Raw genomic sequence first — 18,992 nt, forward strand, 5'->3', positions numbered from 1 at the left:
CTAAGGCACCTAACGCCTAATCACGAAGACACGCTCGGCACCATTCTTACATGAGCGCTGTGACGCGTGCTGTCGCTATCTTGCAAACGCCACACAACTGACTCTACAAACAGCGCCCCACCAGAACCACCGTCGCTCCGATGGTCGCAGTTGATCGAGCGCACCATTTTTCTTTCAGTAGTTCCTCTCACACCTCTGAACTGTCCTTTGTTTGCACGCGGCATTGCTTGGTTACGCATAGCTGGAGCCCGTCGGCAGGCCCGTGCACTTTCCTGTATCGTCCTGTAATCGCAACAACATGGATACCTTAGGAAATGTATAACCTCGGACATGGATGTCTGCGATTATCTTACATTACCATCAAACGCCCGCGGGAGATTGTCAGCGAGACGCGTATCAGATATTCCGGCTGAGCTAAGCCTGGCCTAGCGTCGCCGACTTGAGTTTTTTTTTCGCCTCGCACAAAGGGAGACGTCAAAGTTTGGCGGCTCCTCTTTGCCGAGCGAGTGCTATGGTTGTGACCGGCGAACCGTGCATCGGGGGCCTCCTTCGGGAGCAATGGCCACCGCAACGACTCGACATAAACTCTGAGATTGGCGCCCGTATGCTGTGCGATGTCAGTGCACGTTAGAGATCCCCAGATGGTCCGAGTTATTCAGGAGCCCTCCACCACGGCACCCGTTTCTTCCTTCATTCTTAGTCCCTGCTTTATCCCTTCTCTTACGGTCCGGTTCAGGGTTCCGCGGATATGTGAGACAGATACTGCGCCATTTCCCTCCAAATCCAATTTTTCAGACTGTCGCCTCACAGGTGGGCAGTAAAACACACTCCTTACTCCGAGACTTAACCACGCTAGCACGTGGGAATAAAATGAATTAAACGGATGCATTAACAAATACATAGAGACATAGGTAAAAGCCATAAATGTTGACAAATCGCTACAGTTCTTTATTCGCCGCTTTCTGGTGGCTCAGTCATGCGGATCTCTGAGCTGAAACCACGGACTTGGACAAAATTGGAAATGAATGCTAGGAGCACTCGTCCCATTTTTTCACTTTGTACGGCCGTGACCCCTGTATGCGCCTCTGTATTTTGCGAACTAGACCCTCTCAGCAAATAGCCTCTAGGACAAGTTGGGTTTCGAAGCGGAGTTACCCTCCACTGTAAGAAAAAATCCCGCATAAATACAGGACATGTGGCCGCTAACCTTTTTGCCGCAACATGTGCTGCACCACTCCGTTGTGCACACACCCCGTGGTAAAGTGGTGCGGTGCATTTTGCGGCAACAAGGTTAGCACACACACGCTACGCACCCTGTTATGATGTCAAATGTTCTGTATGCCACGGTGTATGTGCTGTTATTATGTCAACATAACACCAACCATCACAACAATGTATAGCATGCGTGCTGTAACCAAGTTAACATGACAGGATCTGTGTTATATGACTACATATCACGTTCTGTTCTCATGCTCTCCACTGCAAAGATGCTAACATATGCATGTCCCGTAGCATTTATGAGCAGCCCATGTTCATCTTTGAAAGCTGACTGAGCACATGCTGTTTAATGCTTGATGGCACATGATACGCAATATTACACTCCTGTATTTTCTGATCGGAGCCAGGCCCACGTTCAGGTAAGAGGCATGCTATGCATGGTAAATGTGTCATGTTTGTAGCATGCAAACAAATTTTTCTGCACACAGATTACGTATCAAAATGAACACACTTTGAAAGTAAATAGCTTGCGTGTGGTATTTTGCACCTCCTTCAAACACAATCTAGGAAGTGATAAAATTGCATAGAAGTGAATTAGTTTGAAACAGTTTTAATTATGAACACAAAAAGGTACAAAAAAAGCAAAAACAAGCTACACATCAAATGATATACATTATGCATGTACTTGAAAATCGAATCTAATTTCCAATATCTAACTTCCGATATCAGAGTTCGTAATCTGAGCTACGCAATAAATCTGAAATGAAAGTTCAAAGTTCACAAACACACTAAATCCGAGACATGCAATCTTGCCACTTTTTTTTTAATTTGTCAAGCTGCTGAAGGGCACTGTGCACTTTTGGGTGGACTGAGGTGATCCTCCGGTTCAACTGCCGGCTCCCTTCCTCTGGGTTCATGCCCACTAGTTGCCTGAAAAGAATAAGACATATTAAGAAGCTAGATCATCCGAATTAAGACGTGCAGAATTATAGGGCGTCTAAATGTAGATCTGCCTTTGCTCTTCGCGCCACTTCTGTGGAAATAAGGGTTCATGTTAACATCATTTACATGGTTATACTAGCTTTTCAAGAAAAACCACGCATCACAAAACATGGAGGAAGAGATGCTGTGATGCCAAGAAAGCAAATGCCTCCAGCATTAGGCAGGCAACAGCAATAGCAATACTGCAGTTACTCACTGCATTCTGATTTAGCATGCTTTACACAGCAAATTTCTGGTGCCAGAGATATGCCTTGTGCGTGCTGTTGCTGCACAGCAGTACAGTGCTGTTGCTGCCTCATGCCTAAGCTTCTAATTTTAAGAAAAAGTTTTGAATTCTGTGAATTCCATATGAAGAATCTGCAATATTCTCCGCGGCCTTACAGCAGCGGCTCGCATGCCATCGCTTCCTTTTGTCACTGCTTCATGGTCCATGCGGCACAGTTCTGTGCTTGTTAGCAATTTTTTTCCTTCCCTACTACTCAAGGCTCTTTCAGTGCCTTCTATTCTTTCTCAGTAGTCTGCACGGTTTCCTTTCCACGTTCCTGGCCACCAAAAAGTTGGCTTACTCTCGCAGCTCAATAGTCTGTTGGGTGAGCTCGCTATGGGTGTAAAAAAGTTAGAAAAAAAATTGCTCTGTATTCATACCTTGGATCCAATATAACGTGAAGTGATTTCTGAAGCATATGATTTTAAGAATAAACTCGCGCTGCATTTGTGCATATATGGTAGTACTGCTTTTGGCAGGTGCCCGTGCTGTAAACCTCATACAAGAATGTGAGTGAGAGCATTGCTGCCAGTGCTACAGGAATTTTCTACACTTAAAAGCGTTTATGAAATAATCACTTTAAGATGTAATGATGCAGTTGTGGTACTTGTCTACAGACCACCAGCAGGGAAAATACCCTGTTTCATTGAATATTTAGACAATTTTAATGGAATTATCCCAAACTGATGGCAAGGCTATTGTTGGAGACATCAATATTGATTTACAAGTGTCCAGCAATGCTCAGAGTGACTTTTTATCAGTGATGATTTGTCGTGGCTTCAGAAATACTATAGCTTGTCCCAAGCTCATGCAAACTTGTACTAGTTTGCATGAGCAGAACGGTAGCAAATATATCAAAACATCAGCTGAACTTTTTTCATTGCCAGGTTGTACCCTTCATGATAAGTCACGTGACAAACAATAGCATTCGTATAGTTACGTCATCGTACTGATTACTGAAGACACAATATCGTCCAAAAAAGATAATGTGGCTGCTAGCCCACCATTGCACAGAAATGCTAAAATCAGCGGGTTTTTTTTCAAAAACTAGGGATCTTACACATGACTAGCCAATGCAGTTGAGCTCTGATTTTAATACTGAGCCAAATGATTAATGTAGCTTAAGAAAGTTATTAACTGAGCCATAGTCACATAAATGCTAGCCTTCAAGATTTCAGGAAGGCCATGAAGAACTGCCCTAAAGCACGATACACAATAAGCAGACAGGTTGAGCGCACGTGTGTGCATGCCGTCTTTTAGCACAACTCTTGCTGGGTGTGGAGAATAGAAAAAAACAAGCACCTTTCCCAAGACTTACTTTGCAACTACAGCACATTAAATTACAACTCATCTCTCGAGGAGGGCCGGCTCAAGGGCGGTAAGAATATGAAAATAAATATTCTTTCCTAGCTGCCTTGCTAAACTGCAGGCTTACATAAGCCATGCCCAACATGAATTCAAGAACAGCAGATACCAAAATATTGCTTGCATGTTTTCTTTTTTCAAATCATGTATTAGGCATTAGTATATATGAATTACCTTGTAGTATTTCCCTATTGCAGCTAAATTATTTATAATCATATTTTTTCTTGATGCTATTTATACTTCATGAACCGAACAATAGCCTCGACATGTGAGGAGTGAACTGCAGTATAATCACTGATTCCTAGTTATAAATCACTGTACATGTGTTGCACCGTCATAGCAGCTCCATGTTTGAAAACAGTCACTGCGGAAACCTGAGCATTTTTAAATCCACGTGTTACCGCCTGCTCTGACCTGCACTGCAGAAGCTACGCCTTGGACTCAATCATGGCATCTGTGATGTCACATGCGACCCATGTAAGCAGGGAAGCTGGTCTTAGAAAAAAAATTTCCAATCATAGTCACAACTATGAAAATTCCATGGAACGTGTTTCTACGCGGTGATTCCAAATATGCAACTGAATTTTATAGACATCTAGTGCTTGTGCACTTATATGTTAAGTAAGATTTTGGAGAGAAACTAAGAAATTTTGCTGCAGAAAACTTGCTGAAACGCATGCTATTATTTTTGTCTTGACATCAACAAAAGGTAAAATCATCCTGCCTATCATAAAACTTGAGTTATAAGGTTCTTGTGTTGCCATTTTAAAAACAAGAATATGTACACGCTTGCCTTCCCGTTTCTGAAGTGGCAACTTCAAACACCAACAACTTAATTTCTATGATAAGCAAGATGATAATTTTACCCTTATTGCATTCCCTGACATCACTACAAATGAATGGCATGCCTTTTAACAAAATTCCTCCAGCAAAATTTCTTACAATTTCTCTCCAAAATCTTACGTATTACATAACATAATGAAATTGAATGGCATATTTTCAATTAGCATACAAAAACACAGTGGACAGGGTTTTTTACCTTCGGCTTTTTTTTGGCTTTTGGTATATTTTTTGATTTGGTATATTATTGGCCTTTGGTACCTTTGGTATTTTTTTGTCACTTTAATTATTGGAATAAGCCTGTGATACCTATGCTGGGGCACACATTCCCACACATTTACTTTTCCTTTCTTTGCCATGTTCCTTGAACATGAGACACCAACATAAGGAAATGACAGATGTTTGATTCTTACAGAAAAAATCACAACTGTGAAGCATTTCTTTCATTTACGAAAGTCCTGTTATACTTGTTTCAAAGAACAGAAAAGACATCTTGAGGATGATTACAGACAGTTAAGCATCCAGACTGACAGCGAAATGTACCTCCGAACACTTGTGATGAGCTTGAAAATCTAGCTAACGATGACGTTAATCATAAGCAGGGTGCTCAAGTGCAGTTAGGTGAGTGGCTGTTTCCTTATTCTTTTAGTTAATAGAAGAAGCATTCATCGCAAACAAGACACCTATAGAGGGTATAGATTTTTAGTACCGAAGTCAAGGCATTTGCCCATTACACCTTCCTACATAAACTTCAGTTTGTTTTACCAGTCCATTGTCTTTATGCATTTCATCCTGAAAATGGTAGCAAAAATCATGTAATCTGATAGCTAAACATAGAGATGCATATTACAAAAGTACGCACTTCAATATTATACTGAACATTTAGACATTATTATGCAGCTTCAAGAGTTGGCTATCCCGTAGCATTCACACCAGCAGAATATACGTCTCAAGTAGATGATACGAGCCTGAAATTTCATCTTAGATGTAGCACTTCGACTTACGTTATTAAATTGCAATATGGAACGTTATTTCCAATGCACCACATTACTCTTTCAACATAAATGGAAAGCAACGCGTTCTTAAATTTTATTGTGACCTCAAGCACAGCAAATGACAGCTTGGAAAATGCGAAATGAAAATCCTGCACACATTTTCTTTGCAAAAAGTTGATGTAGGGCTACAGAAAAGACTCCGAATAAGGTGCAGCCAACTTGACATTATTCTGTAATTAAACCACATTGCCCGGCAGGTCGTCTTAACACAATGGTGAAACATTGCAATGGCATGCAAACAAAGCAAAGAAAGGGCGTAGCACTCCTGTACATTAGCAAATCAGTGCGTTACATCCACTGGTCTCCACTAAGGGGCTGAATGATGCAAAAGATGCCTGAGCATGAAGTCACTGTAAGTGAATGGGCTTGTGCCAGAAGCCAGCCTTTCACAGTACACTGAATGGGACATCAGCAAAGTTCTGAGGGGTTCCGTTTCGCATCATTCATTACACATTTCGTCTTTCCGTCACTTTTGTCTTTTTTTCACAACAATGCGTGGTTGTTGCACAATCAACTATGCAAGAAGACTAGAAAAGTTTTTGAGAAAGACATTTCAGGAAGAAGGGGCCTTCAGAGTGCAACGGAACAACAAGTAGGAGAGCCGACGACATGACAGCGCTACAGGCAATCTAGAGCCTTGTCTCCTAGGCTCTGTGTTGTCCTGTTGCACTACAAAATACCCGTCTAATAATATGCACCACGAAGCCCAGCATGAAGTTTTGCTTAGTATTCAAGTTCTAATTTGCGTGATACCGCTTATTATGTTGCAGTTACCAGGTTGCAAACGCTGATTTTTATTGTCATGTAGCAAGTGGAAAACTTCCGCAGCTAGCCAACCACTTTGCCAAGTTGTATTCTTTTGAGCGAAGCCGACAGAGGATGTACCTACTACCCAATGTGACGTCAGTGGTGTCCTGGTACAAGAGGGTATCAAGTACTGCTTTGTATTGTAGCAGATAAAGTACTATGCCTGAATGGGCTTTTATTCATGGGGCTTGGTGCAGTTGGCTTAAAGCAGCGCATGTCCTCTACCACTCTCTCCTGTTGGCCATTTCTCTCGCGCTGCACATATCTAAAATGGCACATGCTGCCGTAAATATTCATCGTTCTCACAAGTCGTTCCTTTAGCTCATGACTAGCCCAAAAACTATTTTGCGTGCTTCAGGTAGGTGCCGCTAGATAAACTTGGCTGTGCTATAGGCATGTCCGGTAGTTTAATGAACGCTTAAAGCAATGAACATCTTCATCCACCATCGATGTCAGGAGACATCGGCTGTTTGCAACTTCTAGCGCTGTATATTTGAAGTATTTAAAATCGAGCGGCTGTTCAAAGGACGGGTGCCCTGGTTTCTGTCATGGTTCGCCTATTCTCTGCTATGCGAAAATTCAGTTATAAGATGACCTTAGCCTCATTGTCATTCTACTAGTACTCCATTGCACTCTGAAGAAAAGAACGCAGAGTGCTATGCAAGCACCTCTTTACCGCAGCATTTGCATGGATATTTTCCTGGATTTCCCTGAAACTGGAAGGTATGACAAGCGATGCTCATATTTCTCGTGTTCATATTTCTTATTTCTGTGATACAACAGCAGTTGCCACCAGAGAGTGGCATAAAAACTATGTACGAAAGGATGAAAGCTGTGGTTGCATTCACTGAAAAGCACAGCAGCCTTCCGTCTTCTGACACAAGCCATCCAACTTCCAGTGGCTTCACGTATGCTCAGCTCATATGAGAGAATGTGCCATCCAGCCACCTAGTGAAGATTAGTAGTTACTTTCTTTTTTTGTCCGTGTGCCACTGCACTGTTTCACCATAGTGTTAGACCAACTCGCCCATCAGTTCGTGTTATTAAGGTTGTCAAACTATGCACAAAATGCACGTGCACAGTGAATCGGAACAATGTCGAGATGCTGCAGGAGGGATGCCAGGCATATGCAGTTTACATGCTATTTTTTTCCTCACGTCTTACTGAGTATATACTGCAACAGTCATAAAGAGATAGATATGATAAAAACTTGTCTATACACAAGAGAAAAATTTATGTGGTTACCTCTGAATGAATTCCAATGTGGCTTGTACTTCTTGATTGTATTTCATGTTGAGACAAAAGTACGCAGCATACAGGGTCTCCACGGCGGCCAGAAAGCTCAGTCCTTCAAAGCACTTTGCTCCGTCGAGTGTCACAATGCACGTACAATCACAGTCAAAGATGCTTGTGCCTGAAAAGAAAATTATCAACGACTGCATCAAAAACTGAGTTCGGATTAAATATTAGCAATTGTGGAGCAATTCGTTTTTTTTAATGCTACAGCTCAGAAGAATAATTTTTAGCATGATAATATGAACATGAGGCATACAAATCTTTCTCACATAGCTGGTCATGTCAGCACAGCTCACAAAAAAAATATGACGGCACCTCTATGTAGATGCAAATGCTAGACACTGAAGGTATTTATAAAGCAACGGACAAGAGCAGATGGATGAATGGCAATGCATGCGATATTCTCAAGTTAATATTATAGGCCACAAACCTGAATTTTATAGCTACACTAACAAGGTTCTAGCAGCGGGTTATGCTGCCAGGTACAATCTCAAAGAGAAGACTGTGGCATGCGGATGGTTAATTTAGCTTGCTTGGCATGCCTCATCGAATTCTTGAAGCTGCATTGAGTCTGACATACAGGGTAATTCACAACAACCTCCTTCGTTACCACGCTCTAATTCTTTGTGATCAATGAGGTTTCATACTTCCATGCTTTTTAGAAGGTTATACTCTGCTCAAAGCATTCAGAAAATTATTAAAATCTTACCAAGTACAACCACCATTGGTGTAGGAGGCAGGTCACTAATCAGTTCAGAAACACAGGGTGACGTCTGTGGAGGTAAGAAGCCATTATCATAAGCAGATGAATATAAGGAAACTGCATGTTCAACACAAGGGCACACAGGTAACAAGTGTGCTGAAGAATCACAGGAATAATGAACACCTGGCTAATTGCAGCAGCAGGACTACAAAAAGGAAAGTTCACAGCTTTTTGCACTTCGGTAAACTTTGAGGTGGTGCCCATAAAATTCTACTGGAACAATGACGCATGTTAATTGTTAATTTTTCGTTGCCACTGGCTACAATTTCTGTGAACTCAAATGATGGAGCAAGTGCTCTAGAATTTTACAGAGATATGTGAAAGTTTCATCTACGGTCATAAAGCAGAAATTATGTTAATGCTGAGAGGCTACCAAATATCCATCCCCGCAATAATCTCACCTAAAAAACACTAAATAGGAACTCTGTCTTTTCCTTGAAGAAAATGCACAGCAATGGGAACACCCCACTGAGCAGAGCTTTTGGACGGCCCATGTCCTGCCCTGTCTGTCATAAGGAGCCATTGAAGTGCCTCGTCTCCCTTCAGGCTGTGCCGCAGGAATGCATACAAGACCTCGAGGTCTGCAATTTCTTGATTGACAAATAATCCTTCTAGCTGCGTGTCCGTTAGCCTAAAAAAAAATGATGTTTAGCTGTAAAGCCTTCTTGACATTGCTGAAAACAACCATAACAGTGAGTGAAAGGTAATTTGTGTGCTTGCACAATACATTCACCCTTTTCAACCTAACGATCCAGTGCTGACCAATTTATCAACATCTACAGGGTATGCCCTCTCTTCTTTGTGTCATGCATTACCCCTTCATTTTTTGGCCCTGCCATCTTGGTGCGAAATTGATGGTCATATGCAATGTGTTTCAGGGAAGCCTGCCACTAATTTTTAAAAATCGGCTTTTTGAGTTATGAAGACTTTCTGCGGCAGAATAATACCAGTGTAAGCGGGAAATGCAAACAGGTGAATAAAGTCTGCTAGTAAGTTGGTTAAATAATTTCTGATAATTAAATTCATAACTATCGCAGTCAGGCAACTGGCAGTAATTAAAAATTGTAGCCGGTCATTAGTAAGAGCCATATCAGTGTTTGAATTTCGAAAACACGATTACTCTAGATGCTGTGGCCCAGAAAATTTTAGCTAGATCATGCCAAGATACAAGCACTTTTGAAATGCATGCAGACAAACCAATCCCTCTTGTGCACGTAACTATACATTCGAAATAGCCAAACTTTCCATGTCACAGCGCCAAAGGTAATCGTGTTTCAAAATTCTAAAAATTGACATGGCTCTCAGTAATGACCAGCTAGAAATCTCTAATTGCAACCAGGTGCTAACTGTGACAGTTTTATCAGAACTTAGTTATGCACCTAACTAGTTAACATGCGGGCTTCCCTGAAATATCTGGTATACACTTATATGCATGACCACACTAATACCTCATGCCTACTGCGACATACTATCAACAACAAGAATAAATGGACTGCAAAAATTGTTGATCTTGTACTGCAAGGTAAGGCTCTCAGAAGGCAGCACGACAGACTTACAAAGGCAACTGCACCAGGTGCAGTCATCATCATCATCAGCCTGACTACACCCACTGCAGGGCAAAGGCCTCTCCCATGTCTCTACATTTAACCTTGTCCTTTGTCAACTGTGACCACCGTACCCGGCAAACTTCTCATCCGCCCACCTAACTTTCTGCGCCCCCTGCTATGCTTGTCTTCTCTTGGAATCCACTCCGTTACCCATAGGTGCAGTCTACTCCCGACTATATTAACTACTGTTGCACCGAGTTTCAAATTAAGTAAAATTTTAACCCAATTTTTTAATTTTGTTCACTTTTCAGACATGATAATGAATGCTCACAGCCTGTAATTTATGGATTCCTTATTACTTAAACAGTTATTGCACTAATTGTTGGAAGTTATTCTTTGACATTGCATCTGGTAGTAGAAGTGCCCTAATCCAATACGTGGCTTACCCTGCACATTCGGCATCCAGCATTACTTTAACACACACTCAGCAACAGTTACTTTTCCTGAAACCTCAAACAACACTTCAATTTACTGACATGCAGCTTGCAAATACAGTTGCATACATGCCTTCTAATATGGGCCAGGAAGTGCCGTTGCGTGAACAGCAAGGGCCACTCTTTCTGTACATCACAAGCTCGCTTGCCCTTAGTGTTGATGGTCGCTCGAATTGCTGCATAAGCATGCATCAAGAGTTCTTCTTGCAGAGGAATGTTTTGCTCCTCTAGAGCTTTCAGCAAGAAGCATTTTTTTTTGCTTCCTCACAATCATTGAAGTCTATGGCAGTGACTGGTGGCTGCCATTCTGTGCAGCCATAAGTTGTCCTTGCTGTTGCCCTCTTCAGAGGCCCTCCGCACAATTCCTCAGAAAGGCGCTTACATCCGCGCCTTGCGTTTTCAATTCGGCACTTAATTTTGTAAGCAAGTCCATGAAACGTTTTACCCCCTGAAGAGGTGGACAGTGCGTCACAGAGTGCTGACGAATATTTCTGGCCGACACGATTGGCCACTGACCGGATTTGCTTTGCAGTTGGCCTTGAGGCCGCTTTGCACATTGCTGTTGCTATTAGTCTTACTACTTCTTGATATTGACTTCGGTCAAGTGGATTTGGTGCACTCAGGGCTGTTAGAGTTTCATGAGACAGGGAGTTCTATGGAATCGTCAATGACTGAAAAGCTTCCAGTGATGGCTGGGGGGACGACGTTAAAGGCTCCTCTGTAAATTCAAATGAAATCAGACTTGGCAAAGGAGTTGAGTGGCAACAATACCAGTACCTACAGCAGCCGAACAAATTGCAAGATGGAATTTATTGCACAGCATTTAGAATCATTTAAACCTCTGCCCCATATTTTTGATCAAGTCAGATAGTCCAGCGTGATGTATCATCATCATCACCATCAGTCTATGTCCACTGCAGGACAAAAACCTCTTCCATATCCCTCCAATTAACCCTGTCTTGTGCCATCTGCGGCCACTTTAACCCTCAAAACTTTCTAATTTCATCTGCCTTCCTGACTTCGTCTCCTGTTATGCTAGCCCTTGTAGCACTACCCTTTAAGGACTATAGACAACTAATTTTATTACGTGTTTTCTTTTTTCAAATGATGCATCAGACATGGAATACATGGATTACCAGATGGTACTAAACCTACAACAGCTAAATAATTTATAATTGAATTTCTTCTCCCATGCTGTTTCGGCTTCATCGACCAAACGATGACTGTGACATCAAGTTGATGTTTTGGTCACGTGATCAACTAGAAAAGCTAACATAATCAGCAGATATGTAGATTTAATTCACTACGACATTTAATCCAGCTTCTTCCAACACCTGAAATGACAAAAATGATTTCTCACTTGACGTCAGAGTCTTCGTTCGGTCAATGAAACCGAAATACATTAGAGAAAAAATTCAGTTATAAATTATTTAGCAGTTGTAGGCAAATACCACCTGTTTCATTCTGTCACCGAATGTTACAGCTATCAGTTTCTTTTCCATAGCTTACTGAATTGCCCTGAATTTAAGTTCACCGAACTTGTTAGCCTCCACACTTCTGCCCCATAGGAGAGTACAGATATGGCTGTTACTTCCCTCAGAAATGCTTGTAAACTGCCATTCATCACCTGAGAGTACCTGCCAAGTGCACTCCACCCCATTCTTATTCTCCTAGTTATTTTACTCTCATAATCCAGGTCTGCAGTCACTAACTGTCCAAAGTAGGTGCATTCCTTACAGCTCCAATCTTAACCACATTTCTGCATATTATTTTTAGATGCACTGCTCTACTTTGCCTGCCTAGGTCATTGACCATGCTTTATGAGAAATGTTGTGGTGGGGAGCTTCAGATGATTTGACCACCTAGGGAACTTTAATGTGTACTGGCATCACACAGTGTACTGGCGGTTTTCTATTTTACCCTTTTTAAATTTGGCTGCAATGGCCAGGAATCAAACCTTTGAACTCGTTGACCTTTGACCACTCACAGAGTTGTGAGTGGCACTCCGTCCCGTTATCTTCTCTTGTGTGTGTTTTGGGCGCCTTTAAATAATTACAATGAGCTGCTTTAGCAAGGACATGTGGTTTGCTGTGTCTAACATAGGGGCAGCAGAAGTCAATTATATGAGCAGGATGCAGCTTTGCTTTTTGTAGCTGCCTTTGCTTAATTTACTCTGGCCTTATGTCAAGCAGGTGCAGTCATTTGAAAAAAGCTAATAACAGCAGCCACACCAAAATATTATTGTGATAGTACAAGTTTTGCTTGGCAGAAATTGCTCCAGCTCTCTTTTCAGATTATGACTACACTGGCATTTCTCATTACACTCAACCTGCTTTCCACTCATTTCTGTAGCACTTTCCTTTCTTCGAAATAGAAAAGGATACAATCAAGCTTGGGATGACAGTATGCCAAACTCTAGTGCCTTTCCTTTTTTCACCTTTAATTTTTTCTCTGAGAGACATCTTGGTCCAGAGAAAAGTATAGCAACTATAGCACTATGTTATAATTTTTCTGGTTTTCTTACACAGCTTGTTCACATGTACAGTCATACACAAAAGCCTGTGTGTTGCAGATTCGTGGCAATAAATGTATTCCTGTGTAGCCAGGCAAAGCACGGCAATGAAAAGTACACACGCATGATGACATATGCGTGCTCCATTTGCTGGAATGAATAGCCGACTTTCTAGCGAGGTAATGCTATTTTTTTTTCGGCCAATCTGCATCCTGCAAACTTTTGTCAATGACTGTACAACCATCACATCGGAGCTCTGGTGTCATAGTGCAGTAGCAGGGCTCTTAATCAAAACTCACGGATCTTCTCACTCAATATAACTAGGTGTAGTGGCTACAACAATGCAGACAACAATACAATGCATCCTTGGCATGCAGTTTGCTTGCTTCAAGATTTACCAGTCATGAGAAAAAATTTATTAAAGCAGAACTGTTTGTGCACATAGTTTGGTAAATACAGTTAAACCACTACAGTCCACCACTCTAAACAGATGCTGTTGATCACTTGACCCCATCGTTAGCCTAGAATAAACTTGATGCTCAGGCTAATGCTTGCTTCAAGTTATCACATATACTGATAGCAAATCTAAATTACTTCATAATTAACATGCCTGCCGTTTGTGTACATCAGGGTATAATAAGAATGCATATTAGTCAGGTCAGACCCATAGAGCCGCATAACTCTACTGATGCAAAAGGTGCGCATTCTGTGCGATGCCAGTGCCTGTATATTAAAGAATCCCAGATGGTTGAAATTATTTCGGAGCCCTGCACTAAGACATCCCTCTTAGCCCATGTGCAGCTTCGGGATCACAAGCCATACCAGCCTAATGAATGCAAAGCAATGTGTAACAACACACTTCAATGCACACTCGAGAAATGTTATGTTGTCAGCCTCATCTGTGAATCCTCTGAGTACCAGGGCTTGAAATTTACCTTGGCCAGAAGATAGGTGGTGCATGTGCTTATGAATAGCGACAGAGTGTTGCATGCACTGAAAGCATCATACCTGCATTGAAACGATCTGAAGTGAAAGCACTGGAGCCAAGTATGAATGTGCAGCCCAAATTGCCACCAAAGTTTTCTTGCATGTACTTAAAGCTTTCCTCATCAACTTCTGTGCTGTCTTCAAGAAATACCTAGAACAAAAAAGGAAATTTTAGAATGTGAATTTTTAAAGCAAGGGTCCATACGGTCTAGCAGGCTGGTTAACGATCTCGAGGCTAAAGGGAAGATGTGGATCTTAAAAATGAAAATGTTTATTACAAGATATAACGTAAAGAAATTAGCTGTGGATATGTAATACTTCCTTCTATTTTCGAACATGTAATTAGTTTCAGAACATCTAAATCGGTTTTCATATTATGGAAAAATAACTGAAGCCTAATTACGTAATTTATTACAGGTTGTTCAGACACTTTCCCTCAACCATGCAAAGCTATGCTATTTGTATTGTTATTGAGGTACAACATCATACAGAAATGTTCAATTTTGTTAAAGCATCATAATTACGAAATATAATTAGGTGACATTAAAATTTGATATGTTCGACCGAGCTACAAAAATATAGAATAGCTCCATGGTTCAGTTCTTTCTGATCTCGACAGTGTAAGTTTAATTGAAATTGCACCACAAAAGCATAATGAAAACATCTGTAAGGGTAATCAAGTTGGCAAAAACACGAAGTGGAAAAAACTGCATTTGAGATGCGCATGCCAAGCACTCTAGAGGCCCTTGTAGAGGCCGCAGAAAATGGCAGAATGCAGATATTCCTAGAGAACTTCCCCATACTAAGTAATACTTAAATGTAGGGAAGAGCGGCAGTTTTCAAACAAGAGCAAAATGGTGGCCATTGGATATGCGGTTCTGCCGCATTTTGCCCCGAAATCACCATTTCAGTGTGTTGGTGGCATCAAATATGTCATTTTTAATTTGGTAGCTGGAGGTCAAATAATCATGACAATATAGCACAGACAAGGACGACGAAACAATACGATGGCACAAACGCTGTCTTTCAAGAAGGTTTACTGCAAACCATGTCAAATATATACATTGCGCCCCCCCCCCCAAAAAAAAACAATGAACAAGGTATGCCTTACATATTCACACTGGACGCGTTGAAAACAAAACAAAAATTGATTATGGGGCATTTAACCACACGAACTCTTTCTTAGTGAGTGTGAGTGACACAAAAGGTGCGCTACCACAATGATTGTGGTTATTTTAAAATTTTCGTAGCCTTGGTTATCTCAAACATCAACTTTTCTCTGTGTCTGTCTAGCACAATACAGCGCATGAATTCCAGCACACAGCTCTCAGGATCTGGCAAATGATCGTAATCACGACAGTGAATCATCAAATTCTCCCTCACAGCTTTGTTCACATCATAATGGCGCTTTTTTAACCTCTCATTGGCACACCTGCCAGTTTTACCATTGTAAACATAGCCACAATTCAAGGGGATCAAGTACACTATGCCCTCTGTTTCTGAGAATGATAAGAGTTAAACAAGAACAGTACTGAGAGATGCATGTTTAAAACAGTGCAATGCACATATACCTTTAACCAGAACAGCCAGCCATTCCAAACTTGTGATCAAGTTGGACTTTTTTTTTCTGAACTGCACTTTCCGGAACCCAGAGGGTGTCCTTTGTGCAGCATCTGCTCATGTGAGAAGCTGATAAGGTGTCGTGATGTGGCCTTCGTAAGGTAAGACTCTGGTCGCCCGAGGCGATCATATTCGCATTTGTGGATGCCCCCTCGAGCCACCAGATTCCGTCCTCGCACCTCGCAGAGCATGGCTTTTATAAAAACAGCACACCAAAGCATCTCCCAAGTAACAGTGCAGAACACAGACGGGTGCACGAGATGAGAAGGTGACACAACAAGCGCTGACTTGCAATGTTTGTTTTGAGAAATACAGAACTTCATATACCCTTCCATAAAGTCGCCACATGTTCCAAGGACACGTGGCTTGCACACTGTGTGGCACACGCACTCCTGCACAGTCGTGAAAATCAGTGCACGTTTGACAGCTCAAGTTCTTTTTTTGTTAGCAGTAGGGACGGTGTGCTGACGCATTGTTCTCGTAGTCTGAATAATCCTAGCTGCCCCAATAATCTCACAGACCACCTGTTCACTGTGTGTTTTCAGCACTTTGCATCGATGATTGATTGAGGAATTGATTTTGCACCGTTGCATTGAGCACTACAGCATATTTTTGTCTGGATACACAGCACAATGCACTTTTTCGCAACTTTGGAACTTTTTTCCTGAAAGTTATTCAGTTTAATTTTAGTGTAAACAATTTATCCATGTAGTACATGTTTTGGCGAGGCAATGAAAAGTTTTATATAGCTCATAAATGTCGTGTGGACTTTTTAAAAAAAGTTCCGAAATGAAGCATTTTGAGCTAAAAAACAAACTACAAAAAACAAAAACCTTGTGCAGGCATTGTCTTGACACATGATAAAAAATACAACTCATATAAGTTGTCCAAAAAAACTTTGGAGGCCAAAAAGAAAATAAACATTTTATCATGAATTTTGTACGGAGACCTACTTTTGCACTAGTCTGGAAAATTCAAAGGGCTGTCAGATGATGAGAAAAATTTTTTCTCATTCGATATTAAGAGAAATTTCTTTTGTGAGTTCAATAAAAAGACAAATTTTTGGACCAAAATCAAAGAGGGTTATGAGCAAACATTGGTGCGTTTGGCATGAAATGACCCATGTAGTCAGCTGCATAAAATTTAGATGAGCTATATTACATGCACACATCTTTTTTTTTAAACAATGTTACTGCCTCAGGGCATATAAAGGGGGTATGTTTGGGTGGTTTCGCTAGATGCTAAAATAAACTGATGACCACTTGCTTTGAACATGTATAGCAGACCTACTAAAATGACAACTTTGGTCCAATACACAAAATTCAAATGTTATGCTCATTAAATTTTTCTGGTGCTGGCGAGAACGGTGGTAGAAGCCGCGTCAGAACTTGAACATTTATTGTGCCAAACACAAAACAATTGAACACTTGGAAATTCAGAAGTGGAAATATACCAGTATTACAAAAATGGCAACCCTTATCATTCATTTTAATTAATGAAATACAACCAAATTAACCTATTCAGTTCAAATCTGCATTAGCTATTATAATTTACTCAAGTTCTCTCATGGCCCATGCAGAGGCAGTAAGAGAGGGGAGTGAGCGGTTGCAAAGTGATACATAAGAACAATGCTGAACTGCAGGTTTTTCCAGGAAAAATAAATGCACGTATATATTAAAATATTGCAACATCATTATACAGGTTTACGGGGCAAAGGAAATACACATTACACATTGCTATAAAAAATATGTCTTGTACAAAAGATATTAGGGTGAGAAACAAAACAATGCAAGCCGCAGTATCATAATTGGTTCAATATGTTTAGAAACAGGCGCAACAGCAGCAACCAACAACACCACAATGGCAAAACAATGTATAATTAGTATCAAGAACAATAAAAATAATGCTCAAACATGAAAAATCGGCTCAGTGAATTCGGCAGAATATTTCAATTTAATTGTTTCAATTTGCTTGGAGACGAGTATTGCCCTTCACTTAATTAATACATTAATTAATTACTGAAATAATGAATTCGATTCAGCTATTGCAGGCACTTAATGACATGTTCAATTCTAAGAGATTCACTTGTCACATGGTTTCACTTGTATATGGATTCACGAAATTATGCAGACAAATAAAAATGCGTACATGTTGTCCTATAGCTGCCTCATCTGTCGAAGACAGGATAAGGAGCGGATTACCTCCCAGGCGCAAAAAAAAAATGTAATAACGGTATGTATAGCATGTGCCCATCACCTTGTCACTTCAATACGGCGAATCGAAACCATGTGCGCCCGCGCTTCGCATGTATACGGTAACGAGCCACGATACTCGATCATGCTGTATTTCGAGCTGGCCAGGTTTACTGATACGCCGATGCGAGGGCCATTTTGGGGCATGCATATATGTTTTCTTTGCATTTCACGCGACAGTACGCGCTAACTCGTTCGGATGGTTTCTTTTTCTCCTCTCGTTGCAGCTGCCGATCCCTACAGTGAGTTGTTCGCCGCGACAACTGACAGTGCTGTCTTGATAATCGCAGCGCTGATAAAAGCTGAATGTATACATACCTTGAAAACGAGCAGCACTTGCTTTGTCCGGCCAAGAAATGCTGTCTTGTTTGGCACACAGCTGCAGTCGCCGTCAAACGACGTGCTGTTCACGCGCCATTAGTGGCATCAGCAGCCGCGTTTTGTGGCACTCCGCGCTGTGTGCTGCGGCTCCAGGGGTGGTATCACTCCGCAAGACAATCATGTTTCGAAGAATAAAAGACGCTATTTGCGCTTACGAACAGCCTGACAGTGCGTGACGCTTATAATAAGCGTGCAATCGCTCTGTGTAGCGCTGAGCATAATAGCACGAATGTACCAAGTCTTTCGCACTTTAGTTGCACATTTCTGAATTGCGCAGCAGTTCCCGTTTCGAAACCGAAACTACACTTTGGCGATTACGCCGACGTGCGGGACGGGAGCCGTTCAGCTTTTCCCGTAGTTTTACAGAATTTTCTAACAGTGTCCATTTGCAGTCTTCGAGTTCCACAGCGCGCGTGTTCGAGACGCGCCGTGACTGCGTTCCCATAAGGAGCAGTGGTAACGCGGTATCGTACGACGATTTCCTTTGGATCCATTGTTTTTTTTCTTTATGCGTTCTTGGAGGCAGTAGCGCCGGCACGCGCATGACGTCTCCAAGCACAGCCAATGACGACGGAACACGTGCAGCTC

General features: G+C 41.5%; 2 protein-coding genes across 2 annotated transcripts in view; one reads left to right on the plus strand and one right to left on the minus strand.

Moving 5' to 3' along the window:
- Window positions 1-18,992, plus strand: part of LOC144120691 (uncharacterized) — a 341,237-nt gene that overhangs the window by 200,641 nt on the left and 121,604 nt on the right. The window lies entirely within an intron of this gene.
- On the minus strand, window positions 1,822-18,543 carry LOC144115464 (uncharacterized). Its single transcript, XM_077649863.1, has 5 exons — window positions 18,342-18,543; window positions 14,173-14,302; window positions 8,558-8,621; window positions 7,798-7,966; window positions 1,822-2,148 (listed from the first exon to the last, which is right to left on the minus strand). Exons 2-5 carry the CDS (start codon window positions 14,272-14,274, stop codon window positions 2,007-2,009), a joined length of 477 nt encoding a protein of 158 aa, XP_077505989.1. The 5' UTR covers window positions 14,275-14,302; window positions 18,342-18,543; the 3' UTR covers window positions 1,822-2,006.

This window comes from Amblyomma americanum, chromosome 1 (genome assembly GCF_052857255.1).
Source record: "Amblyomma americanum isolate KBUSLIRL-KWMA chromosome 1, ASM5285725v1, whole genome shotgun sequence".
Taxonomy (NCBI): domain Eukaryota; kingdom Metazoa; phylum Arthropoda; class Arachnida; order Ixodida; family Ixodidae; genus Amblyomma; species Amblyomma americanum.

Bases quoted from the DNA above. Each gene is read 5' to 3' on its own strand.
- LOC144115464 (XM_077649863.1), bottom strand. From the start codon at position 14,274: ATGAGGAAAGCTTTAAGTACATGCAAGAAAACTTTGGTGGCAATTTGG. The intron at 8,622-14,172 runs GTATGATGCTTT...TTACCTCCACAG, and splicing joins TTCAGATCGTTTCAATGCAG to ACGTCACCCTGTGTTTCTGA. The intron at 7,967-8,557 runs GTAAGATTTTAA...TTTTCTTTTCAG, and splicing joins ACCAATGGTGGTTGTACTTG to GCACAAGCATCTTTGACTGT.